Raw genomic sequence first — 27,197 nt, 5'->3', positions numbered from 1 at the left:
TAGATTAAAAATCTGCAGATGCGCCCTTGAACAAGGCACTTAACCCCAATTGCTCTTCTAAATCGTTCTGGGTAAGAGCGTCTGCTAAATGACTAAAATGTAAATGTGTGTTTCCATAGAATTGTTTCTTGCGTTTTGGCACAGTTGGCTTCACTCTGCTTGTCGGAAAACCCTAATAACTTTCCCCCTTTGTGTTATTATTCAGTTATTGATAGCTATAGGGCACGGTGTCTCAGCCAGTTTAATGGCAGATTACCTCCATTTAAGCGTAATTAAATATATGTGAAAACACTAACAGTTCAAATAGGATATGCTGGTGCTTGGCTACTGGATCGAAACTTTGCTGAAGCTGAATTCATGTTGCATATCAGGTGTAATGAATTGGCCCATTGTATAGCTGAAAAGTTAGTTAATAGATATTTGATACACGTTTCATTACAGGTACCTACATGGGTCGAACAGCCAGCCTGGGTGAATATGATCAGCAAAACAAAACTACAGTATGCCCTACTACACCTGCTACCCTCCTGTCCTTTCCTCACGGATGCCAAAACTGGTCCATACTGGCAGCTGGTTAACAGTGATGGAGAGAATGCGGCAATCCATTGGCTGCAGGCTTTGTACATTTCATTTAGTGTAGTCCAATAGCAACTGGAGCTAGAGAAAGGGAGAAAGTGAGAGAGAGTGCGCGCGAGAGAGAGAGAGAGCGAGAGGGAGGGTGGGGGGTGGGGGGCGCGCGACTGAACAACCCTGGTCTTTCTATCCTTAAATCTCTCGTCTTTGCTGTCCGATCTCTCCTCGCTTTCTCTCTATTACGGCAATTAGATGCAGCACAATTGACCGTGCTACTACAACGACTCACTGAAATTACCTTATAGGCTATGCGTGTCATTAACAACCGGAAAGCTAAATTTTTATTTTCTGCCTAGAACCTGAAGCGGAGTTTGACTTGTTTTTATCTGGACCCCACTGTCACGTTGGGATTTTCAGAGGAGCGCACACTGTGGAGTTTTATTTTTTGCCCGTGTGGTGGTGTATATTTTATTATCACATCCCTTGAAGTCAGGACTACGAGCTAAATTCACACAGTTGGAATACCGCAAAGGTAAGTCTTGTTATTAGCCTACAAATAGTCAGTAAACCCATTTCTCTTTTACACAGTTTAGTTTTATTTAGACCACCTATAATTTGTTTGTTTTCTGGATGTTTTCTGGCGGCTTTCCGATTAAATGGCTTGTCCGGACTCGCGCTGCAGACATTTTGAGAAGAGCTTGACTACCACAGGGAATTAATTTTTATCATTTGCTTAAAGTGCGTTGCGCGCAACCAGTTTTTCAGAAATGTGTATAATCATTATTCAATGTAATTATGAAAACAAGCCATGTGTTGAACGAAATCGCCTGGCTTTGCAAAGACGATTGAGCCATGCTCTACGCACTTTAAAGACGTGTTGAGGGGTTTCTTTGCTCAAAGGCAGAATGATCAAATTGTGGTTTATTCGCTTCTTATGTAAAGGGACACAGCAACATGCGTTGGATTCGATAATGACAAATTGGCTATGGAGAAAAACGCGCAAAAACGTATTATAGCCTAAGGGACATGCCATTCATAACCCGAATCGTCTGTGGCCACACTATTTCACACAAGCCCTTGGAAAAGGCTATCTGTGTTTGAACAGAATGCAGCACCCATGATGTCCAGTGCTATTTAATCCCTGTAGACGACAAAGCGACTATTGGCAGCACTGCTATGGAGATGCCATAATAAATGCCATTTAAGAATGTAGACTGGCTATAAGTTCAACTGTAACCATACACTCACCATCAGTGTTGAAGGGCCAGGTCCACTGTCTGCCTGTCTGTCTGTCTGTCTGTCTGTCTGTCTGTCTGTCTGTCTGTCTGTCTGTCTGCCTGTCTGTCATCTATATTCCACACAATAGCAGGCTTTTAGAATGGAAGAGGAGCGTCTAGCAGTGAGGAGCGTCTAGCAATGTGTGTTTGACCCACCATTCAGCATAACTTGAACACCTCCGTATACCTATCAAAAGGTGTGAGGTGCATTGTAGACTGCAGATTCCCATCCAGGCTGAATCTGGCACCACATCACCAGAGTGAGTTCAGCGGAGAACCACAAGATGGTACTGTGGATATCTGGTAGATATTTGGGGACGAGACGAATTGGGAAAAAATGTGTAGGCCACTGTCTTGAACATTCACCTTAACGAATCCTGCTATGTTCTGCTACCTCGAAAACTGTAAGCCATTAAAAAAAACAAAATCTTGGTTGCATTTTAATATTTGTAATATTTTTAGTCGTTGTGAAAGCAAGATATATTATTCTCATGTCTATGTAGGCTGTAACCTCCAGTACGCAGACGGACAAGCACGAGAGGAGGCTATCACTCTCCTATGAAAGATTCTTCAAGCTGTCTTGACACAGAGAGTCATATTATAGACATTGTCAGAAATGTAACAGGGTTTAACAATATTATTTGTAATGAACGAAAGGTCAACATTCTGGTCCCTAATAGGCCTGCGTGCATTTTTGATTAGATGTGATGGTAGACTGAAAGCTTTGGAGAGGCATCAGGTATCAACCCAAATATTTATTGTAAATAATTGGTCTATATTGTCATAACACAATATAAGTGTTTTAATGCATTACAAAATACCTTACAAAGCATCATAGGTATGTACTTTATGGAAAGTGTTACCAAATAGTCCTACTTTTGACATTATTTGAACATTAGGCCTATTTCAAATACACTTGACATATTTGGAGTGACACACTGTTATCATAGCTCTCCCAGTTGGTGACATCATTATAGGCCTATTTGAGTCGGTCAGAAAAAAAATACATTTAATTCACAATTGGAGACATTTTACCTCACTTGTGCAATTTTCCTCAAGAATAGGCTAATGGGTGACAGGCCTATAGACGACATTCTGTGTATAACATGGCATAAGTGTCAAAATAGGACGTAGGCCTGCCTATCCAATTACACTGTACAGCATTTTCATTTGGAATCCAATAGTAGGCATAGCCATTCACTGTAAGACTGCATAAAACAACTGTATTATTATAATATTCAATTATCCATCATTTAGCAAAAAAAATTCTCCAAAGTGACTATTGTGCCTGCATACATTTTCATATGGGCGGCCCCAGTGGGAATCAAACCGACAACCCTGGCCCTGCAAGTGCCATGCTCTACCAACGGAGCCACACAGGACCTACACAGTGTTAGCCTACTGGAGTAAAGTTCAATAGTTTAGCACTTTGTTACATGCATCCCATACTATTTAGGAAATTATATTTGGATATTTGGATGTTAGTGGAACACACATTTTACCCATCAACAAAACTATCATTACAAATGGCACACACGCGCGCACACACACACACACACACACACACACACTTTTTTTTCTTCCAGTGAGGGCTCAGCAGTTGACTATATCTTCGTGTTCAGTACTGTCAACTTTGATAAATATCATTCCTTTATTGGTTGTCAAGGATCTCTGTTGGCCCTCTATCTCGTTTTAGTGAGGGAGGAAGTCTGTCTTCCTTTCTATTGTGCAGTGTTTATCACCATCTTTAAGAGGCCAGTAAAAGATGTCCTGTATGTGCGTCATGAGAAGGTCAAGTAAACTTTTGAGTTTTGTTTGGTTCGCGTCCCAAATGGCACCCTATTCCCAAATGGGCCCTGCTCAAAAGTAGTGCACTATATACGAAATAGGGTGCCATTTGGGACGTTGATTAGTGATGTTTCGTTTTTTTTTGTCCGTTCAAGGACATTTTCTACCGACTACCTATTTCAGTGAGGAGATACAGCACCCTGAACCACATGTTTTATAATAATAAAAGTGCAAATGATGGCTTCAGCCTTTTTTGAAATTCAAAAGACTTATCTCTCGTGATCATACAGACAGTGAGAATAGTATGCCCCGTCTCTCCATCTCTTCCATCTCTCGCTTTTTCTCCTCACTCTCCCTTTCTTGTGTGTTACTGGTAGGAAGGCATTGCGTATTGCGTTTATACAGGAACTGCTGAAACATATGAACATAGTCCATTCCGCCTTATTATTTCCTCAATCAACATTAAACTGGACCGTATTCTTGGATCACATTCCTTATCCTGTCTTTGTTTAGATTCTGGTTCTGTTTCTTACATTCAACTTTGACTTATTTACTGAATTATTCCATTTTTTTTGATGTCAAACAGAATATATGAACTCAACAATGGCAGTTAGGCATTTGACGTAATCCCCCCTGGCAGTGTGAGTACCATTGTCATGCTGTGTTACAAGAGTGGGAAAGTAATTCATCGACGTCACTGATTTGACAAGCAGACCACCATCGTCTCAGTCTCAACACCATCCGAGGGCATGCAGGGGAATGAGGCGAGAGAGGAGAGTCTCTTCTTCCTCCTCCGAAATGAAATGAAATTACCTGCTGCATGCATAAGCCATCTGCTTCTGACACAAATGTCTGTGAGAGGCTTCTTAACCGGCCAGGTCTCCTATTCACGAGGCTTCACACATAAGCTCCTTGGTGGAGTAAAGTACCCTAAGAGAAATAATCTACTCAGTAGACTGGAGTATATCCCCCCCCCCCCCCCCCTTGCTTGGCTATGATACTACTAACAGAATACTGATAGATTGTATTGAAGTGTAGGAGGACCTAGGTAGGCTAATTTTGTGAATGGGGTGCTCTGGTTTTATATGGATAACCATGAGGAAATGTTTCCTACACTGTGGAGTGATTCCCATATGAAAAAAATACTAAAGCGTATGTACAGTTTAAGTCGGAAGTTTACATACACCTTAGTCAAATGCATTTAAACTCAGTTTTCACAACTCCTGACATTTAATCCTAGTAAAACGTCACTCTCTTAGGTCAGTTAGGAACACCACTTTATTTTAAGAATGTGAAATGTCAGAATAATAGTAGAAAGAATTATACATTTCAGCTTTAATTTCTTTCATCGCATTCCCAGTGGGTCAGAAGTGTACATACACTCAATTAGTATTTGGTAGCATTGCCTTTAAATTGTTTAACTTGGGTCAAACATTTCGAGTAGCCTTCCACAAGCTTCACACAATAAGTTGGGTGAATCTTGGCTCATTCCTCCTGACAGAGCTGGTGTAACTGAGTCAGGTTTGTAGGCTGCTGCCTCAGTTTGTATGATGGCAATTTGCATATACTCCAGAATGTTATGAAGACTGATCAGATGAATTGCAATTAATTGCAAAGTCCCTCTTTGCCATGCAAATGAACTGAATCCCCCAAAAAACATTTCCACTGCATTTCAGCACTGCCACAAAAGAACCAGCTGACATCATGTCAGTGATTCTCTTGTTAACACAGGTGTGAGTGTTGATGAGGACAAGGCTGGAGATCACTCTGTCATGCTGATTGAGTTCAAATAACAGACTGGAAGCTTCAAAAGGAGGGTGGTGCTTGGAATCATTGTTCCTCTTCTGTCAACGATGGTTACCTGCAAGGAAACACGTGCCGTCATCATTGCTTTGCACAATAAGGGCTTCACAGGCAAGGATATTGCAGCCATTAAGATTGCATCTAAATCAACCATTTATCGGATCATCAAGAACTTCAAGGAGAGCGGTTCAATTGTTGTCAAGAAGGCTTCATGGCGCCCAAGAAAGTCCAGCAAGCGCCAGGACCGTCTCCTAAAGTTGATTCAGCTGTGGGATCGGGGCACCACCAGTACAGAGCTTGCTCAGGAATGGTAACAGGCAGGTGTGAGTGAGTGCATCTGCATGCACAGTGAGGCAAATACTTTTGGAGGATGGCCTGGTGTCAAAAAGGGCAGATAAGAAGCCACTTCTCTCCAGGAAGAACATCAGGGACAGACTGATATTCAGAAAAATTGACAGGGATTGGACTGCTGAGGACTGGGGTCAAGTCATTTTCTCTGATGAATCCCCTTTCCGATTGTTTGGGGCATCCGGAAAAAAGCTTGTCCGGAGAAGACAAGGTAAACGCTACCATCAGTCCTGTGTCATGCCAACAGTAAAGCATCCTGAGACCATTCATGTGTGGGGTTGCTCCTCAGCCAAGGGAGTGGGCTCACTTACAATTTTGCCTAAGAACACAGTCATGAATAAAGAATGGTACCAACACATCCTCTGAGAGCAACTTCTCCCAACCATCCAGGAACAGTTTGGTGACAAACAATGCATTTTCCAGCATGATGGAGCACCTTGCCATAAGACAAAAGTGATAACTAAGTGGCTTGGGGAACAAAACATCGATATTTTGTGTCCATGGCCAGGAAACTCCCCAGACCTTAATCCCATTGAGAACTTGTGGTCAATCCTCAAGAGGCGGGTGGACAAACAAAAACTCACAAATTCGGACAAACGCTAAGCATTGATTATGCAAGAATTGGCTGCATCAGTCAGGATGTGGCCCAGAAGTTAATTGACAGCATGCCAGGGCGGATTGCAGAGGTCTTGAAAAAGAAGGCTCAAAACTGCAAATATGGACTCTTTTGCATTAACTTCACGTAATTGTCAATTTAAAGCCTTTGACACTTAGGAAATGCTTATAATTATACTTCAGTATTCCATAGTAACATCTGACAAAAATATCTAAAGACACTGAAGCAGCAAACTTTGTGAAAATTAATGTTTGTGTCATTCTCAAAACTTTTGGCCACGGCTGTAGATATCCTAACTGACTTGCCAAAACTATAGTTTGTTAACAAGAAATTTGTGGAGTGGTTGAAAAATGAGTTTTAATGACTCCAACTTAAGTGTATGTAAACTTCCAACTACAACTGTACTGTGTTAGGAATACTATAGTGTTCACTGTAGTGTTTTTGGACTTTATTGTAGTATTCACTGTCGTGTTTTTGTGGACTGAAGTCCTCAAAAGCAGTACAGTGAATACTGTAGTATTTAATGTAGTATACTGTAGTGTTTACTATAGTATAAATGCTGTGGTAAAACAAGAGTAGTATGTACTATAGTAATTACTATAGTGTATTTTTCAGAATATAATGCTGTATACTGTAATATTTACTCTAGTGTGTTTGGGGACATTACTGTAGTATTTAGTATAGTGTTTTTGTTTTATTATATCTGACATAGTAGTGGGCTTTTTCCTTGAGGAAACTTACTGGAGAAATGCTAAACACTAAGCAAATTTTCCATTATCTGCAGGTACGTAGAACTGGGTTCTGAATGGAGATTTCAAAGCAAACAATATGGTCTATACTTGGCATGTAGGTTTGTCACTTACAGGTGGGCACACGTTGGGATATGGGGGAGGGGAATGGGTAGGGTAGATGTAAATGAAATACGGTCGTATTTTCTATAGTTTTTTGACAGTGTTTTTGTGGACCGTAGTGTTTTTGCAGACATTTCTGTCGTATTTACTACAGTTTCTTTTGTGTGGATAATACGGTAGTTATAAGGGCACAAGACGAAATGCAGACACGGGAGGCAGATGGTTGAGCTCCAATATTTGTTATAACAAAATGGGTAGGCAATAGCCAGGTCGGGGACAGGCGATAGTTCATAAACCAGGTCATAGCCAAACAGTACCAGGCAATAATTTTTTAAAATTTAACCTTTATTTAAGAACAAATTCTTATTTACAATGACGGCCTACCAAAACACAAAAGACCTCCTGCGGGGACAGGGACCTGGGATTAAAATAAATAAATGCAATATAAATATAGGACAAAACACACATCACAACAAGAGAGACAACACAACACTAACGAGAGACCTAAGACAACATAGCAAGGCCGCAACACTTGACAACACAACATGGTAGCAGTACAAAACATGGTACAAACATTATTGGGCACAGTCAACAACACAAAAGTTCAATTAGGTAGAGACAACAATACATCACACCAAGCAGCCACAACTGTCAGTAACAGTGTCCATGATTGAGTCTTTGAATGAAAAGATTGAGATAAAACTGTCCAGTTTGAGTGTTTGTTGCAGCTTGTTCCAGTCGCTAGCTGCATCGAACTGAAAAGATGAGCGACCCAGGGATGTTTGTGCATTGGGGACCTTTAACAGAATGTGCCTGGCAGAACCGGTGTTGTATGTGGAGGATGAGGGCTGCAGTAGATATCTCAGATAGGAGAGAGTGAGGCCTAAGAGGGTTTTATAAATGAGCATCAACCAGTGGGTCTTGCGACAAGTATACAGAGATGACCAGTTTACAGAGGAGAATAGAGTGCAGTGATGTGTCCTATAAGGAGCATTGGTGGCAAATATGATGGCCGAATGGTAAAGATCGTCTAGCCGCTCGAGAGCACCCTTACCTGCCCGATCTATAAATTATGTCTCCGTAATCTAGCATGGGTAGGATGGTCATCTGAATCAGGGTTAGTTTGGCAGCGATAGGCAGGCTTTAGGTCAGGACAGGCATGGTTTCAGTAATCAGGTCCGAGTCCAAACAGTACATTGGGATAGGTAGGCTCGAGATCAGAACAGGCAGAGTGGTCAGGCAGGTGGGTTAGGCGTCAGGACAGGCAAGGGTCAAAACCAAGAGGGCTAGGAAAAACAGAGACTGGGAAAAGGCGCTAGGAAAAACCGCTGGTCGACTTGGCAAAACAAGACGAACTGGCACAGAGAGACAGGAAACACAGGGATAAATACACTGGGGAAAATAAGCGACACCTGGAGGGGGTGGAGACAATAACGAGGACAGGTGAAACAGACCAGGATGTGACAGTAGTATTTACTAAAGTATTCAACAGTACACAAAAAATACTAAATACTACAGTACACATGATCAAGGGATACTACAGTGTGTAGTATAGTATTCTACAGTAAACTTTAGAATTCTATAGTAAGTACTGTAGTATTCTATAGTAAACTCTAGCATTTTTTTATGTGTGTTTTGGGCGGCATCCTTTTTCTCCCCCCTTTTCCAGAACTGTGTACTTGCGCCCTTCCTGTCATGAATTTACAAGCATTGGATTGGTGTAATCATTGGCTAGAGAGTTTCCACCACTGTTAACTCCATAATGGCAAGTGTGCAAGTGCACACTTTAGGTTTGCTTTTATTGAAACTGCTGCTATGTGCAACGTTATCCTGACCATAACGATGTCACACAAGGTAATAAAGCAGTTTGCCAATATATTATCTCTGTTGTTGCGTCCACTCGAAACCACACTTTTATGTTGTTCTCTATTCCATGCTATTGATTTGTTAGAAAGATACAATTTCATGCCTTGCATCTCTTGCACATTTTGATCATACACAGAGGGGACTTGCAGTCATAGATTTGCTATATGCTCAACAAGCGGACATCTATTGGAAGGGATTTGGACAGCATACTGTATGTAGCCTTTGATGTGTTGAGGATTAACTTACATGTCCCATTCTCTCTTCCCTGCAGGGTAACCAACCAAGCTGGAACTGGGTCGACGAGCAAAGACATCTGGAGACAAATACAGGCACTGCACCCCCGACCAATGACCTACACGTAGACCCACTCTCTTGGGATGGGGGGCACCGAGTTGCACAAAACTGCTCTGATTGGCTGGAGCTCTGTCTGTCAGCTGTCAATCACAGCCTGAGGAGCAGGTTATTGGTCTGGGTTGTTGTGGGGGGTGGGAGAGGAGTACCGGGAACTTCCAGGACCACAATCTGCTTGGCTGAGTGCAGCAGGAGCATGTTGAGGGGAGCCAGGCCAGGGGGAACCAGTACCTCTCCATTGAGCTCTGGAGGAGCCACTATAGCCCATGGAATGGGGATGGTCTACCTATCCAAGGTCTACCTTCTCTTATGGATTGGCTTCCTGTTAGCGTCTGTGTGTCTGCCGGTCGTGGCTCAGACCCCAGTCCACCCTGTTGTCACCACGAATTATGGGAAGCTGCGAGGGTTAAAGACGACACTGCCCAATGAGATCCTAGGGCCCGTGGAGCAGTACTTGGGGATCCCGTACGCTTTGGCCCCTACAGGGGAGAGACGCTTCCAGCCCCCTGAGCCTCCCATGTCCTGGCCTGGGATCAGGAATGCTACCCAGTTCGCCTCTGTGTGTCCACAGTACCTGGAGGAAAAGTTACTCAACGACATGCTTCCGGTGTGGTTCACAGCCAACTTGGATACAGTGGTAACCTATATGCAGGATCAGAACGAGGACTGCCTGTACCTAAACATTTACGTGCCAACTGAGGATGGTATGTCACACCTTGATTAACACAAATGTCTTGTTATCCTCCGTTTGCCTTTTTGTTTGATTTGACATTTCACTTTGCAGGTCCATTTGTTCTGAAGCAGTTCAAAGTGGCTGGGATAACTTCTTGAACCAGAAACGATGGTGCACTCTTGATCAAAATGCGATACTTTTACCAAAGGGCACAATGATTTTGAAGGCTTGAATTGAATGTGGACTACTGTATGTGGTGTAATAGAGAGAGAACATAGATATTTAGACCTCCCTACTGTCTGAGGGCGTAGGATGTCCCGCTCCTGTCTATTCTATTCTGTAGCAGTCAACCTTCTCTCCTGTTGAATTGGGTGCAGTGCAGACGTCCCGTTTGGGGTTTGAGTGAGCACTCCTGACTCGGAGTAGTTCTGACACTTACACCATGGATGTAATGCACTTACCCCCTTCAGGCCCCACCACCAGACTCCTGCAGCGAGATAAAATAAAATAAAGAGCTGGTTAACTTAGTGCAACTGGAACACAGATGTTTAAGGTCGAACCGTGAACTGTTGCTGGGCTGTCGCTGTCTCTTCTGAAGAGACAGACTCTTTCCGGTCTATGAAGGTCAATGTGAAGAGAATTCTCCAATCTATTCATGCAGAACTCTAGACCTCTCTATGCTACATTTAGCCAGAGCTCTTGCGAGATTAAGTACCACAGAAGGCGATAGATAATCCGACAATCCCAGTCCGGATGCACAGCCTGGGTCGTTACTCTGACATACAATCTCCTGAGAATTATAAGAACAGTTCTTATAATCACTGGTGTGAACTGAAATCTCTATTCCCTGGGGTGTGAAATTCTTCGTTTACGTGTAGGCAACTGGACTCAAATATGTAGGATGTCCAAGTGTATCCATTCTATCCAGTCATTTCTCTTGTCGTGTGGCTTTACCAATAATGTGATAGGAAAGGTATGGTTGTAGAAGTGGAGTGGAGTGGATCAAGGGTTAGAATTCTGGTGGACAGATTGGAGCAGTTGCTGCTGTCTATCCACTGGTTTAGCAGAGGACTCTGAACTCCTTGGTCTGTGTATTGGTAATATTAGACCCTCGGGTCATATAACGAGCCTCAGGTATCTTTCATTTGGATACATTATGCCTTCTAACCTGAATTCATAGATGTCAATTACAGAATGAAGGCAGTTTCAAGTATCAGTACATTAGGATACATTTGCTGGCATTAAAATGTATGAATGCAGGCCATGAATGTTAATGTGTTAAAAATCTCCTGAACTAACGCTACAGTTCTTAGCTTAAGGCAATTGGCCCGAAGGAAAGACTCAACAGCTCCTCTCTCCATATTATTTTTGAGTGCATCCCAAATGGCACCATATTCCCTTACATAGTGCACTATTTTTGACCAGGGCCCCTATTCCCTACTACATAGTGCACCACGTTTGCCATTTGGGACACAACCTCTGTCTCCTCTTGAGGAGTCAGTCAGTGCTTCATGGAAGACATCGCTCTCTCTCTCTCTCTCTCTCCCTGTTCTGTTCATCTTCTCCTCCTCCATACTGCCGGGCTGCCCGTCATCCTTACAGACGCCCTCAGAGTTGGCCTTTTCAAATCCTGTGTAATGTGGAGACATCCTGACAGCTCGGGATCAGAAAAGAGGATTTATAGTTTTATAGTTCTCCTTTTGAAATGGACTGACAGATTAAGAACGGCCTTCCATTGTGTCGTCTGATTTAAGTACAAACGACTACGCCATATATAGTTCAATATTGATAACCTGCACTTGTTCTGTTCTTTTGTATCCTTTTTGATTGTGCAGTGTGGGTGGTGTATTCTGTTTTGTCTAGCAAGGGTTGGCTTGTGAAAAGTGGTACATTTGGGATTGTATTTTAATGCCAGAGCTCCTTTAATTTGAGGTGCAGTGTCTCTGTGTGTGTGTCTGTGTGTGTTTGTATGTCTCTGTGTGTGTGTGTGTGTGTTTGTATGTCTGTGTGTGTGTGTGTGTGTGTGTGTGTGTGTGTGTGTGTGTGTGTGTGTGTGTGTGTGTGTGTGTGTGTGTGTGTGTGTGTGTGTGTGTGTGTGTATGATAGCTCCTGGAGCTGTTGCTGGAGCTGGCTTTATCTGCCTCTGCAGTGGCTGCAGACTGGGTACTACTGCGGAGACCCGGGAGGTAAACCTGTTTTATTGTGAATTAATCAGAGTGAATATGGAGCCTCTTGAGGGCTCTTCTGGGTGAGAAGACAATACCACAGAGGCCCGTGTCCCAAATGGCACCCTTAGGGCTCATAGTGCTCTGGTCAAACATAGTGCACTATGCAGGGAATTGGGTGCAATTTGGGATACATCCCAGGCCTCATCTCTTTCTCTCTCCATCTTTAATTATAACACCCTCCTATATTAGTTCTGTGTTACTTATCAACACTGGAACAGAAATAGAAAGCAGAAATTATGACAAATGTATTGCTTGTTACCTACATGTGTGCTCCCAGAGATAATGGCCTGTGATTTATCAGATCTTTGTTGGTTTTAGGGGTGTATGGCTGTGGCCCACACCTTGGCTACAGTACATCCAAAATGGCCCCCTGTTCCCTACATACTGTACTTGGCTCTGTTCATGAGGCTCTGGTCAAAAGTAGTGCACTATATAGGGAATAGGGTGCCATTTCAGACTCACATCCATCAATGGGATAGTGCAGCAGATAACCTGCATTCTTGTATTTCATTATGAATCCAATTCTCCTTTGCATAGAAACACAGGAGGGAGAAAAGCTACAGTACATTGAAGAAAGAGAACAAATACATTGACAGGGCTTGAATGACAGCTCAATACAGTATTATAGTAGGTTTACCTTGCCCTAGTGCTTTTTCTTGTGTGAGTGGCTTGTGTAAGAGAGAGCCGTGCTCTTTGGGCCCTTCTCAAATGGCACCCTATTCCCTATATAGTGCACTCCTTTTACCAGGGCCCATGGGGAATGTCCACTGAAAGGGAATGGGGAGCCATTTGGGACGCTGGCCCTTCTCTGAGCATAAGTAGCCTGCCAATCCCAGTTGGGTTCACAGCACTGGAGCCTGAGCTATTAGCTGCCAGTCTGTCTGTGGTGAGTGTGTGATTCAGACAGCCAGTCATACGCATGGAGAGGCAGGCAAGGCCAGGCAGGCAAGGCCAGGCAGGCAGAGAGAGGACAATATCTCCAGGCTAGGTCATGAGACAGCACAAATGGCACCCAGAAGGCTCTGGTGAAAAGTTGGTACACTATAGGGATTAGGGTGCCTCCTTAGGGAAGAGGAAGAGGGCTCTGGTCAAAGGCAGCGCACTATAGGGAATGGGGAGCCGTTTGGGATGCATCACTACAAACCTTGGACAACTCTGCACGCTCTCAGTTTTCCCTTTTGACTTTTTCAGGGGCAACAAACAAACCAAGACTCAGTCAAACACTGAGACGGGTTTCTTCTTTCATCTGGTCTGACCGATGTGCTGGGTGTCTGTCTGATGGTCGTACCATCAGACAGACACGCGTGAGGGGGGAGGGGGGGGGGGGCATTCTGTACAGGACAGATGTGGGAGTTTATGCTTTGCTGCGTTAAACTGACATGGCCACTTGCCTTTGTTTGTACAGCTTGAGATACCGTTAACTGGGAGATTACAGGCCTGTTCAGTTGTGTGTGCGTGTGTGTGCGTGTGCGTGTGCGCGTGTGCGTGTGCGTGTGCGTGTGTGTGTGTGTGTGTGTGCGTGTGTGTGTGTGTGTGTCAAGCCTTAGGCCTCATTATGTACTCACCAGCTAGCAATCTAGCGCCTCAGAGACACCAGACCAACATAGTGTCAAAACAAACAGTTATCATAGCAATGTTTGTTGCTTTCTTTAAATGAAATAATAGTTTAATTAGAACTAGAATGCAATCCAAATGGCACCCTATACCCTGTATAGTTAACTACTTGTCACCAGGGCCCATAGGGCTTTGGTCAAATATAGTGGACTATATAGAGGATAGGCCCTTATGGAAGATCACAGGAATTTCACGTGAACATGTGGCGTGTTCCAAAAACACATGTTTTCATATGATCACGTGATCTCATGTGAAGTTAATGTGATTACGTGTAAAGCAACATGTGATCACATGGCACTACACGTGAAAACATGTGATCGCATCCCACTGGGCACAGACGTCAATTCAACGTCTATTCCATCTTGGTTCCACGTCATTTCATTGAAAAGACATGGAATCAACATTGATTCAACCAGTCGGTGCCCAGTGGAAAGCAAAGTGTTCCAAAAAGACGTTTTCACATGATTTGACATGGGAAATCATGTGATCTTCCACACGTCTAATCATATGGTTTCTCTTGAAAGCGGGTGGGATGCAACCACAGTCTGAGACCACAGGATGCTACTCCTGTCTCAGCTGTCTTAGTCTTAATAATGATCCTCGTTACAACTCTGATGGGTCTGTCAGTGAGTCAATCCGCAGTGCCTATCTGAGAATGAAGTCTATAATCAACCAGGTATTCTCACGACCACAGCAGGCTAACGGTCCAGTTGTCGATCTAGCCATGGCTAATCACGTCATCTTAACGACACGTCCGTCTCAAATAGCACAGGACCCAAATCGGACCACTGTGGAGAACGGGTCTAACACTACCTGCACATTACAGTACAGACACTATTACAACCCCCATACAGCCCATACATGAAGTGCTTTGAGAGACTAGTCAACGATCATATCGCCTCCACCTTCCCGGCCACCCTAGACCCACTTCAGTTTGCATACCTCCCCAATAGGTCTACAGACGATGCAATCACCATCACACTGCACACTGCCCTATCCCATCTGGACAAGAGGAATACCTATGCAAGAATGTGGTTCATTGACTACAGCTCAGCATTCAAGTTTGCAGACGACACAACAGTAGTGGGCTTGATTGCCAATAACGACGAAACAGCCTACAGGGAGGAGGTGAGGGCACTCGGAGTGTGGTGTCAGGAAAACAACCACTCACTCAAGGGCAACAAAACAAAGGAGATGATCGTGGAGTTCAGGAAACAGCAAAGGGAGCACCCCCTTATCCACATCGAAGGGAGAGCAGTGGAGAAGGTGGAAAGTTTTAAGTTCCTCAGCTTACACATACAACTCCGGCCGGGCTGTATTACAGCCTGGTACGGCAACTGCACCACCCTCAACCGCAAGGCTCTCCAGATGGTGGTGCGGTCTGCACAACACATCACCGGGGGCAAACTACCTGCCCTCCATGACACCTACAGCACCCAATGTCACAGGAAAGCCAAAAAGATCATCAAGGACAACAAGCACCCACACCACTGCCTGTTCACACCGCTACCATCCAGAAGGCGAGGTCAGTATAGGGGCATCAAAGCTGGGACCAAGAGACTGAAAAACAGCTTTCACTTTAATGAAAGGATCTCTAGTCACTTTAAATAATGCCTCTTTAATAATGTGCACATACAATTGAAGTCGGAAGTTCATATACACTTGTAATCATTAAAACTCGTTTTTCAACCAAATTTCTTGTTAACAAACTATAGTTTTGGCAAGTCGGTTAGGATATCTACTTTGTGCATGACACAAGTAATTTTTCCAACAAATGTTTACAGATTACAGATTATTTCACTTATAATTCACTGTATCAAAATTCCAGTGGGTCAGAAGTTTACATACACTAAGTTGACTGTGCCTTTAAACAGCTTGGAAAATTCCAGAAAGTGATGTCATGGCTTTAGAAGCTTCTGATAGGCTAATTGACATAATTTGTGTCAATAGGAGGTGTACCTGTGAATGTATTTCAAGGCCTACCTTCTCTCTCAGTGCCTCTTTGCTTGACATCATGGGACAATAGTACGCAAGTATAAACACCATGGGACCACGCAGCCGTCATACCACTCAGGAAGGAGAAGCGTTCTGTCTCCTAGAGATGAACGTACTTTGGACTGAAAAGAGCAACTCAATCCCAGAACAACAGCAAAGAACCTTGTGAAGATGCTAGAGGAAACAGGTACGAAAGTATCTATATCCACAGTAAAACGAGTCCTATATCGACATAACCTGAAAGGCCGCTCAGCAAGGAAGAAGCCACTGCTCCAAAACCACCATAAAAAAGCCAGACTACGGTTTTGCAACTGCACATGGGGACAAAGATTGTACTTTTTGAAGAAATGTCCTCTGGTCTGATGAAACAACAATAGAACTGTTTGGCCATAATGACCATCGTTATGTTTGGAGGAAAAAAGGGGAGGCTAGCAAGCCGAAGAACACCATCCCAACCGTGAAGCACGTGGGTGGCAGCATCATGTTGTGGGGATGCGTTGCTGCAAGAGGGACTGGTGCACTTCACAAAATAGATGGTATAATGAGGCAGGACAGTTATGTGGATATATTGAGGCAACATCTCAAGACATCAGTCAAGAAATTAAAGCTTGGTCGCAAATGGGTCTTCCAAATGGACAATGACCCGAAGCATACTTCCAAAGTTGTGGCAAAATGGATTAAGGACAACAAAGTCAAGGTATTGGAGTGGCCATCACAAAGCCCTGACCTCAATCCTATGGAACATTTGTGGGCAGAACTGAAAAAGAGTGTGCAAGCAAGGAGGCTTGTGGAAAGCTACCCAAAACGTTTGACCCAAGTTAAACAACTTAAAGGCAATGCTACCAAATACTAATTGAGTGTATGTAAACTTATGACCCACTGGGAATGTGATGAAAGAAATTAAAGTTGAAATAAATCATTCTCTCTAATATTATTCTGACATTTCATTCTTAAAATAAAGTGGTGATCCTAACTGACCTAAGACAGTGACTTTTTACTAGGATTAAATGTCAGGAGTTGTGAAAAACAGTTTAAATGTATTTGGCTAAGGTGTATGTTAACTTCCGACTTCATTTGTTCTTACCTGTACTCAACATCTGTGTTTTGTGAACAGTTCTTATCAGAATGCTGTGTTGGTGCTCCTACTTTTGTGTGTCGTGTCATGCTATCCAATTGGTTACTGTTAGAATGAATGTTTCCACAATTTTATTCTCAAGACAAATGCCAAAGATTTAGAAAGTTTTCAATGCATTTTACAATCAGTTTTTGTTTTTTATAAGAGCCAGTTTTTTTTTTTTTTACATTTCTGTCTCCCCTCTTCCCCTCTACTTTTCTCCCTCCTGTTGTTGACTGTAGGAGCCAGCTCAAACAGTCAAGGCGGTGATTTCACCAATAATGATGGTGACGAAGACAAAGGTATTTTTCTGTCTTTTTGACCCCCAAAAAAGAAAAGCCTGATATTCATGCATGTGCAAAACTATTTTTAGATAAAACATTTTTTTTTTCTTCCATTTTTATCCCTTGAAGTGCATATCAATGGGCACCTCTTGGATCTTCCTTTTTTTTTTATTTTTTAAACAACCTCTTTCCTCTTTGGAGATGCAGATCATAATTTACAGCGAACCAGAAGGTTGTGTACTAAGGGTGAAAGGTCACCTCTAAATGGGGAATGAGGTGTACGCTCCAATAGTCACCGTTTCCAAGAATCTCCCGCCTCACTCCCACCTTTGCTGCAAAGTGAAAGATGTTCAAATTGAAACTCTGCATGTATTTTCTCTGGCCTCCTCGGAGGTGGAGTTATTAAACAGTCTTGTTTTCCCTTTAGGTTATTTTCTTCTTTCTTTGTCTTCATTGCTCGGTGAAGCATGAGCACGACACTAACCCACGTTTGTTCAGTTTTGACAGTTGGAGACCTTGTTCATTTGTAACTCTGTCAAAGTCTCTGTCATATGTTTTCTGTTCGCTTTCTTTTGCTTGGTACTGTTAACCCAAAATGGTGGTTCGATTGTGTTTCTCTAAAGATCTGGGGATGCCTAGGAGATGAGTGAATGCACTGGGGAAATGTTTCAGTGACGATAAGGCACAGGTTGTCTTCATGGTTTTAAAATCAAAGGGCAGAGCGCTGACATTTTTCGATCACTGTGCCACGACGGTTGGCATTCTCTTTCTCGAAAGCTGCAACACGAGAACGTGTCGTTTTTAACTCCTCAGAACATACCGGGCTTTATCCAGGCATTTTCTACCTCTCATTGACGTACTGTAGAAATGGCCTTCTTATAGCCGTCTTGATAATGTGAAAAGGTAATAGGCCTAGGTAGGTAGGAGTGAAAGCTGTGAATAAGGTTCACCTTAAATCCCTATTAGAGGAGATTGCTAAAGGCCATGCTGTGTGCATTAACTTTTCTTCATAACCCTTTTCTCATGTCATTATCAGACATGTTTATTTCTACTTTTTTTTTTTACCCCTCAGAAATCGTCAAACGTTTTTCAGAAGTATATATTGTCCCCTTTAGAATCTACTGGTAATTTCCATGAATGCCTTTACTGTTTTCTCAATGTGTATTGTCTGATCAACTGGGTAAGAATCTCTCTCTCTGTGTGTACAGATGCACAAGTTTAACTAACTGTTCAGACTGTTTCTGTTGAAGAAAGCAACGGTCAGATTTTGAAATGCCTGGATAAACATTTTATCCATCCAGGCCTTTCAAAAGTACACGGCAGTGCTTCATTTTAAGAAGTACTGCCGTGTCGTGTCAAACCCACGCCTGTGTTTTCAGGAGTGCTACTACCAGTGCAGAATCCATGCTCACTGACTGTTTGAACATCTGCACTGGCGATGAATTACCCCCCCGCCCCCCGTTCCCCTGAGATTATAACTCTGCTGCCATAGAGTACAGAGACACCTCCCGCACACATGCAAGCATTCCCGTGCACGCGCACACACACACTGACGCACGGAAGGGACGCACACACACATGCGCGCACAGACACACTGACGCACAGAAGGGACGCACACACACACACACGCACGCATGCACACCTCGCTCAGAGCACAACAATGCAGCAATGAGTCCCTCCTTCCTCTAACTACTACCTTCTCAGTTGCAGTTCCCTCACTAAAAACACTCACCTCAGGCTTAAATGAGATAGAAGCGTATTCCTATTCTCTTGGAAGTTTTAAATGGCTGCATTTGAAAAAATAGTTTTTTCCCTTTGGCCTCAAGGAAACTTTGAAATGAACGATCAAATATATCCTTATTATTTCATGACTTAGTTTGGAGTAAGACAGAAAGGGTATTATTTGAAATGTCTCTGTAATTGAGACCATGTCTAAGTACATTAGAGGAGTGGAGTGTGTACGTACATACTTCACAACTATAGTGTGGTGGCTAATATAATGCCTTTGAGACATCTGACACTAAGCTCTGCACAATTTTCTTTTTGTTAATTGCTCTTCTGTTTTCCTTGACAGGTCTTTGTATGGCACATAGAGACGTGTGTAGAGATTGTGTTAAAGCAAGATCGTATCCAGATTGATACCAAACTGGGGGAAAAAACGTACTGAAACAGGGACGGATTACCTTAACTTGTCCAATAAGAAACACTAGGTTACGGTTGCGAAACATTTTGCTACGATGTGCTCTAATGATTACGACCCAGCTCTCTCAGACAGGAACAGGAAGTGTGACCAGCTACTTCTTGTCTGACTGTGGGTTTGGAGGAGCTCACTGTTCCCCCTGTATGGTCATTAACTGCCATCTCCCATCCCTCTATCCCTTCCTTCCATCCCTCCCTTTCATCCCTCTATCCCATTACTAACACTTGGAAAATGCTGAAACCAATGGAAAATTCTGATGACCCACCCTCCCCGACTCGCTCCCTCCCTTCTCCCTCTTTCTCTCTCCTTTCCCTCTCTCCCTCCTCTCCCTATCTCCCACCTCTCCCTCCCTCTCCCGCTCCATATAGAGATGAGTAATGTGTGTGGCGCCGCTGTGCCATGGAGGAATATATTATCCCCTCAGCCCGGTGTGGCAGTGATGAATATCTAGGGCATGCTCACTGCGGAGTCACCCAGCCAGGGACCTCTCAGCTAGGCAGCTCCATGCAGCTCCTTTACAGAGACAGAGCCCAGAGAGAATAGAGAGAGAGAGTGGGGGAGGGGTAAGAGGGACGGGGAGAGAGAAGAGAGATAGGTAGAGGGAGTGGGAAGTGGAAGTGGGAAGTGGAAGTGGAAGTGTAGGAAGTGTTCTCTTCTCTCCTCCTCTCTCTTCTCTCTCTCTCTTTCGTGGCGCTCTCTCTCCTCTATCTCTGTCTCCACTCTCTTTCCTCTCCCTCTCTATTTCTGTTTTAAGTGCTCTGCAGTGACCGGATGGGGACACGCTGGGACAAGGAGACCCTAAGACGACCCCTTCCGAAAATATTAAAAATAAAAAACCATGCTCCAAAATCTGCCATAGTCTGTTAGAACGGATCAAAGTTGCTTATCTGTCTTAGTCTCCTCCAGTTCAACATCCCCAGAGCAAGTCAACATTAGAGATGAAGAGTGACAGCCAATTTGCCTTCTACGTTTGATCGAAGGCCAGCCAAATTCCATCTCAGAACAAAGAACTCAGAACCTAGCTTTAAAGAAGAGCCTGAAAACTTTTTATTTAAAAAAAAAAATTTAGAGGTGGATCAGCTTAATATTGCGGAAAGATTGTTGCTTCCATCAATGCAATTATCTGCATAATTTCCAATCCCCCATATCTTTTTTTTGTAAATATATATATCCATATAAAAGTAAGAAGTTTACGTACACCTAAACTCAGTTTTTCACAATTCCTGACATTTAATCCTAGTAAAAATTCCCTCTTAGGTCAGTTAGGATCACTACTTTATTTTAAGAATGTGAAATGTCAGAATAATAGTAGAGAGAATGATTTATTTCAGCTTTTATTTCTTTCATCACATTCCCAGTGGGTCAGAAATTTACATACACTCAATTAGTATTTGGTATCATTGCCTTTAAATTTTTTAACTTGGGTCAAACGTTTCGGGTAGCCTTCCGCAAGCTTCCCACAATAAGTTGGGTGAATTTTGGCTCATTCCTCCTGACAGAGCTGGTGTAACTGAGTCAGGTTTGTAGGCCTCCTTGCTCGCACACGCTTTTTCAGTTCTGCCCACACATTTTCTATAGGATAGAGGTCAGGGCTTTGTGATGGCCATCTTGACTTTGTTGTCCTTAAGCCATTTTGCCACAACTTTGGAAGTATGCTTGGGGTCATTGTCCATTTGTAAGACCCATTTGCGACCAAGGTTTAACTTCCTGACTGATGTCTTGAGAAGTTTCTTCAATATATCCACATCATTTTAATGCCTCATGATGCCATCTATTTTGTGAAGTGCACCAGTCCCTCCTGCAGCAAAGCACCCCCACAACATGATGCTGCCACCCCCGTGCTTCACGGTTGGGATGGTATTCTTCGGCTTGCAAGCCTCCCCTTTTTTCCTCCAAACATAACAATGGTCATTATGGCCAAACAGTTCTATTGTTGTTTCATCAGACCAGAGGACATTTCTCCAAAAAGTACAGTCTTTGTCCCCATGTGCAGTTGCAAACCGTAGTCTGGCTTTTTCATAGTTGTTTTTGAGCAGTGGCTTTTTCCTTACTGAGCGGCCTTTAAGGTCGATGTAGGACTTGTTTTACTGTGGATATAGATACTTTCTACCTGTTTCCTCCAGCATCTTCACAAGGTCCTTTGCTGTTGTTCTGGGATTGATTTGCACTTTTCTCACCAAAGTACGTTCATCTCTAGGAGACAGAACGCGTCTCCTTCCTGAGCGGAATTACGGTTGCGTGGTCCCATGGTGTTTATACTTGCGTACTATTGTTTCTACAGATGAACGTGGTTTGGAAATTGCTTCCAAGGATGAACCAGACTTGTGGAGGTCTACAAGGTTTTTTGTAGACCTCTTGTAGACTACCTTGTTGTAGTCTTGGCTGATTTCTTTTGATTTTGCCATGATGTCAAGGAAAGAGGCACTGAGTTTGAAGGTAGGCCTTGAAATACATCCATAGGTACACCTCCAAATGACTCAAATGATGTCAATTATCCTATTACTAGTACTAGTACTAGTACTTATCAAAAGTAGATGTCCTAACCGACTTGCCAAAACTATAGTTTGTTTAACAAGAACATTTTGGAGTGGTTGAAAAAATAGTTTTAATGACTCCAACATAAGTGTATGTAAATTTCCAACTTCATCTGTACTTTTTTTTAGAATATACCTTTATTATTTCCCACAAACCCTTCCGCACTTCCCCCATTCGGAGTAAACCAATAAACAGTAACACTTAGGCTTCTACCTTCATATTCATACACATACAGACATATTTGTCAGACGCAATCTATTTGACAATAGTTATGTTTTGTTTGTTTTTGGTCCTTCCTCTATTTATGATGTCCACCCAGTTTGTTTTCTATTTGTAACTGTGTTATTTCGCTTTTTTTTTTAACCTAAATACATTTTATAGACCCCGTATGTTTTACATTGGTTATCTTATCTATCTTACCTTATCTTGGTTATTAGTCCCACCCTTCAGCTCCATTAAACCCCTCCCATCTATCTCTTAACACCACCCACTTTGGATTTCTATTTGACATAACTGTGCTGTGACGCTTCACAAAAGTACTGAACCTTTCTATTCTCATAGCTTCTACAGATTGTAAATTAAAGGTAGACTTTTTGGCTAAAATAAAAATGATGTTATTGATTGATTGACTATGGCTTTTCAAATCACCCAGTATTGCAATCTGTAATGTTAGATCTAGGCAAATGTTGGAATTCTTCAGCCACTCCTGGACCTGTGTCCAAAAATTAGCTACATATGGACAGTACCAAAATAAATGATCTAATGACTCTGCCTCCTCACAGCAAATTCTGCAGAGCTGGGAAGATTGTATCCCCCATATATATAACATTGTATTGGTTTTGAATCCGTCGTTGTTTTGCGAGTCAATTCACAATTCATCATCAAAAATGTCTTCCCAACTGTTTTGCAATTTATATGACACAGCTGTGTCCTTAAATGAAATTGGTGTATGTTTTTATTTATCACACTTTTCTTTAACCATGTATGCTCTGTAATGCAGGGCCGACAGACAAGTTCTTAACTTTTTTCCCCTTCTACTTGCCTTTTCCATTTTTGTGGTTATGCTGCAATTAGTTGGTTGCAATTTTGGGTAGAGCAGACGTTTCCATATGTCTGTGTTAGCTGCATGTGTGACATAACGCCACCAGTCCTATTTATGATATCATTCACTAAAATTATACATTTTTGAAACATTTCATCGAAAATATGTTTTTTTTTAAATCAATTAGTATATTTGAGTTTAACCACAATATTTGTTGTATTATTTGTTCTGTCTTTTCAGGTGGATTAAACTGAAATTGCAACCAACTTTCTAAGGCTTGTTTAAAAAATAACGATATTTTGGAGATTATTTCCTTTTCAAACAACCGAAAGTGAGCAGGTGTAATCTGAATAAAGGGGAAAAGGCCATTCTTGAACATGGGGTGAGACATTCCTACCAATTTACTGGAGAACCATTTCGGATTTAAGTATAACTTTTGTGTGACTGATGTCTTTAGTGAGAGGTCTAATGATTTAATATTTATTAATTTCTTCCCTCTGAATTCATATTCATTATATAAATAGGCCCTTTTAATTTTGTCTGGCTTGCCATTCCAAATAAAATATATATATTTTTTGTTCATATAATTTAAAAAGCCGGTCACTAGGTGTAGGCAAAACCATAAGCAAATAGGTAAACTGTGATATGACTAAATAGTTAATCAGGGTGATTTTTCCACACATAGACAGTTATTTTCCTTTCCATGGTAGCAAGTTCTTATCTATTTTTGCTAACTTTCTCTACAAATGTATTGGAGTGAGATCCTTTCGTTCTTTTGGGATTTGTTTACCGAGTATGTCCACATCCCCATCAGACCATTTTTGTTGGTAAACTACACTGTAATGTAAAATTAGCATTTTTTTAGTGATCCAACACTTATCATAATTTGGTTTGAATCCAGAGAGGTTAGCAAAAGTATCTAGATCCTCTAGGAGGCTGTGGAGGGATTCTAATTGGGGATTTAAAAGAAAACATGAATCATCAGCGTACAATGACACCTTTGTTTTTAAGCCATGGATTTCTAATCCCTTAATATTATTGTTGGATCTAATTTTAACAGCTAACATTTCGATGGCAATAATAAATACAGTGCCTTGCGAAAGTATTCGGCCCCCTTGAACTTTGCGACCTTTTGTCACGCCCAATTTTTCAGTTTTTGATTTGTTAAAAAAGTTTGAAATATCCAATAAATGTCGTTCCACTTCATGATTGTGTCCCACTTGTTGTTGATTCTTCACAAAAAAATACAGTTTTATATCTTTATGTTTGAAGCCTGAAATGTGGCAAAAGGTCGCAAAGTTCAAGGGGGCCGAATACTTTCGCAAGTCACTGTATAAATGCCGATAGTGGACAACCTTGTTTTACTCCTCTAGACAGTTTAAAACGTTCTGAGATGTAGCCATTATTTACTATTTTACACCGAGGGTTACTATACATACCTTCAACCCATTTAATAAGAGATTCCCCAAAATTGAAATATTCTAGGCATTTATATATAAACTCGTCGTACTTTATCAAAAGCCTTTTCAAAATCCCCGATATTTCATAGTATTCTATTGTTTCCAGTACTTGTCTTATATTATCTCAAATGTATCGTCGATGTAAAAAAACTCATCTGATTAGGATGAATAATATCTGACAATACTTTTTTAATTCTCTGTGCCAAGCATTTAGCTAGGATTTTTGCATCACAACACTGAAGTGTAAGAGGCCTCCAATTTTTTAAATGGACTGGATCTTTATATATACCACTTGGGTCCTGTTTCAGTAATAATTATATCAGATCTTCTTGTTGTGTGTCTGATAATCTACCATTTATATAGGAGTGGTTAAAACATGCTAATAATGGTCCTCTGAGTATGTAAAAAAAAAGTTGTGTATACTTCCACTGGTATGCCATCCAGCCCTGGAGTTTTCCCTTAAAGGCTTTAATTGCTTCAAGAAATTCCTCCTCTGCCTTCATATGAGTCTTTCTATACAGATGTTAATTTTTCATTATTATTAGGAAAAAAATCCATACAATTAGCTTCGGTTAGTGAAGATGGAGGAGACTGAAACGAAAACATATTCTTAAAGTATAATTTGGTGAATCATGCGTGACTCCATCATTTGTAACAAGTTTCAATAGATTTTTTTGGTAGCATTTCTATATTGATTGAAAAATAATTTGGTTCAATGTTCGCCATATTCCATCCAGTTCGCTTTATACTTTATAATATATCTTTATAATATATTACACTGGATCTTTCTTGAATAAGTTCCTCGATTTTGTTTTTCCTCTAACTTATTCTGTGAGCCTGACAACTTCATGTACTGCCCCTCTGTTTATTGGGCATCTGGAATTTTCCACCTGGTTTCAGCAGCTCCTATCCTGCTAATAAATAATAAATAAATAAAATAAATTCAAACAAGAACCGTAGCAATGGAATGTTGAAAGTGGCCCAATAAACAAGTTAGAAGATATGAGTTAGTTACCCTTCCTCCAACTTGTCTCGTTGACCCAGTCTATCTGTGAATGTGAAGTGCAATGCATTTGGCTGCCTGCCCAAGAGGAGCGTGGCAGAGGTGAAGGGGGGGGTCCTTCTCAAGATGGCCTCGGCCACAACAGCAGACTGCAGGCTACACACGGTATAGGCTGGTGCTAACATGTGAGGAGTTGTGAAATAGATATATTCACATTATCGTAGCACTAGGCGCCCACTCAGAACACAGCGGAGATTAATAACCACTGTGGGTTGTTTTTCACCTCTCCTTTCTATATATTGGTGGGGGTTTTTTTGCGGAGGAGGAGGAGGGGAAGCGATATACACACACGCACGCACACAAGCGTACACACACACACACACACACACACACACACACAGCTGAGCTCCAATGCAAGGCAGTCGTCTGTCTGCCCATAGGCCCTGCTACTCACTGCCAAGCCTGCGGAGGCAGAAGCAAATGTGACCTAGACGACAGCCAGGCAGCTGGCCCGCCCACTTTTCAGCAGCAGCCAACGGCGGATGCAACAGAAACCAATAATCGGGGTGTACTGAGAGAGCCTTGGTTGAATACCAATTACATAGTTCGGGTCATGGCTGGGTAAACCCTGACTCGTTTAGCCCGCTGCCTGCTTCCATGACCAATGCTTTTGCCCCTGCAACACTAGACCAAGTGGAATCTTATTTATTTGGAATTCCATGATTTGAAATAGCATTGCAGTTCACACACATTTACATTGCTGTACACGCTGACTAACATTATCTCACACATACTCACATTGAGGATCACCATACATAATCAAAAATACATTGGTGAGTCACACATACACACACTCACATTGACTGTTATCCAATCCTGTGGAGGGGCTGTGCTATGATTTTCCCTCGTTGAGGCTCTCATCCTTGGTGACATTTTGAAGAGTTCCATAGAGCCCTGATTATATGGTCACGGATGATGTTCAGACAGTGTAGTAGATATTTGCGAGATACTTTTGACCATGTAGTGTATGTGGACATCTGCTCATCGAACATCTCATCCCAAAATCATGGGCATTAATATGGAGTTGGTCCACCCTACATCAGCCTCCTCTCTTCTGAAAAGGCTGCCTACTAGATGTTGTAACATTGCTGAGGGGACTAGCTTCCATTCAGCCACAAGAGCATTAGTGAGGCCGGTCATTAGGCCTGGCTCACAGTCGGCGTTCCAGTTCATCCCAAATGTGTTCGATAGAGTTGAGGTGAGGGCTCTTTACACCTTCACTGGAACTAAGGGGCCTAGTCCAAACCATGAAAAACAGCCCCAGACCATTATTCCTCCTCCACCAAACTTTACAGTTAGCACTATGCATTCGGGCAGGTAGTGTTCTCCTGGCGTCCACCGAACCCTGATTTGTCCGTCAGACTGCCAGATGGTGAAGAATGATTAATCACTACTGAGAACGCGTTTCCACTGCTCCAGAGTCCAATGGCGGCGTGCTTTACATCACTCTAGCTGACACTTGGCATTGCACATGGTGATCTTAAGCTTGTGTGAGGCTGCTCGACCATGGAAACAC

At 42.3% G+C, this 27,197-nt stretch overlaps 1 protein-coding gene across 2 annotated transcripts in view; it reads left to right on the top strand.

The window, feature by feature from the left end:
• The first annotated feature begins 659 nt into the window (after window positions 1-659).
• The window catches only part of LOC110527506 (neuroligin-4, X-linked), an 82,336-nt gene continuing 55,798 nt past the window's right edge, over window positions 660-27,197 (top strand). The window contains exons 1-3 of one of the 2 annotated variants that reach the window (XM_090240454.1): window positions 705-1,105; window positions 9,394-10,177; window positions 17,340-17,399. In XM_090240454.1, coding sequence (XP_090096580.1) covers window positions 9,670-10,177; window positions 17,340-17,399 — 568 coding nt within the window. In that variant the 5' untranslated portion in view covers window positions 705-1,105; window positions 9,394-9,669. Of the gene's footprint in view, window positions 1,106-9,393; window positions 10,178-17,339; window positions 17,400-27,197 lie in introns of both variants that reach the window. The other variant, XM_021608821.3, reaches the window with a different exon arrangement.

The sequence above is a fragment of the Oncorhynchus mykiss genome, chromosome 7 (assembly GCF_057628025.1).
Source record: "Oncorhynchus mykiss isolate SJ-2025 chromosome 7, ASM5762802v1, whole genome shotgun sequence".
NCBI lineage: Eukaryota > Metazoa > Chordata > Actinopteri > Salmoniformes > Salmonidae > Oncorhynchus > Oncorhynchus mykiss.
This window is presented reverse-complemented; position numbering and strand designations above follow the sequence as displayed.